This window comes from Eimeria mitis, genomic scaffold, assembly GCF_000499745.2.
Source record: "Eimeria mitis Houghton genomic scaffold, Emh_scaff2646, whole genome shotgun sequence".
NCBI classification, from domain to species: Eukaryota; Apicomplexa; class Conoidasida; order Eucoccidiorida; family Eimeriidae; genus Eimeria; species Eimeria mitis.
This window is the reverse complement of record NW_013570988.1, coordinates 1,735-2,420: the sequence shown is the minus strand read 5'-3', so window position 1 is coordinate 2,420 and position 686 is coordinate 1,735. Positions and strand designations below refer to the sequence as shown.

At 60.9% G+C, this 686-nt stretch overlaps 1 protein-coding gene across 1 annotated transcript in view; it reads left to right on the top strand.

Moving 5' to 3' along the window:
* EMH_0056780 (uncharacterized protein) overlaps positions 1 to 686 on the top strand; it is a gene marked incomplete at both ends in the record, with an annotated part of 6,981 nt that overhangs the window by 4,780 nt on the left and 1,515 nt on the right. The window contains 1 exon segment of the mRNA XM_013497394.1: positions 3 to 686. Within this exon segment, the coding sequence (XP_013352848.1) occupies positions 3 to 686 (684 nt within the window).

Here is a 686-nt window from a genome sequence, read left to right as displayed (position 1 = left end):
CTGCTGCTGCTGTTGACACGCTTGATGCGCAGACGCAGGTAAACCCGGAAGATCTGCTGCAGGAAGAGGAGACACAGCAGCAGCAGCAGCAGCAGCAGCAGCAGCAGGTTGCGAACATTGACTCTTCAGCTGCAGCAGCTGCAGCAGCTGCAACAACTGCAGCAGCTGCGGGAAGCAAAAGTGAGGGGCTAGCTGTTGGCTCTCACCGAGCAGATGACAGCAGCAGCAGCAGCAGCAGCAGCGGCAACCGCAGCAGCAGCAGAAGCAGCAGCAACAGCAGCTTGGCGAGGCTTCGTGGTCGTCGCAGCGTTTCATGGGTGCAGCAAAATGCTCTCCCCACCCGGAGAGGGCGTTCCCTGTCAGCAGCAGCAGCAGCAGCAGCAGTTGCTGCTGCTGCTGCTGATGGAGACCGATGCTCCTGCCGCTGCTGCAAGCGGCGCCAAAGGCTGCAGCGTTCTCTGCTGCACGCTGCTGGTGATGCTGCTGCTGCTGCTGCTGCAGTGCAGCGGCATTCGAGTCGCGCGAGGGCCCAGAAGCCTAGACATTATAGCAGCAACAGCAGAAAGAGCAGCAGCAGCAGCAGCAGCAGCAGCAGCAGCAGCGACCGGATATACTTGAGGAGAGGTTCAGCAGATCGTGCGAGGCGGCGGCGCAAAGTTATGCTGCAGCAGCAGCAGCAGCAACAG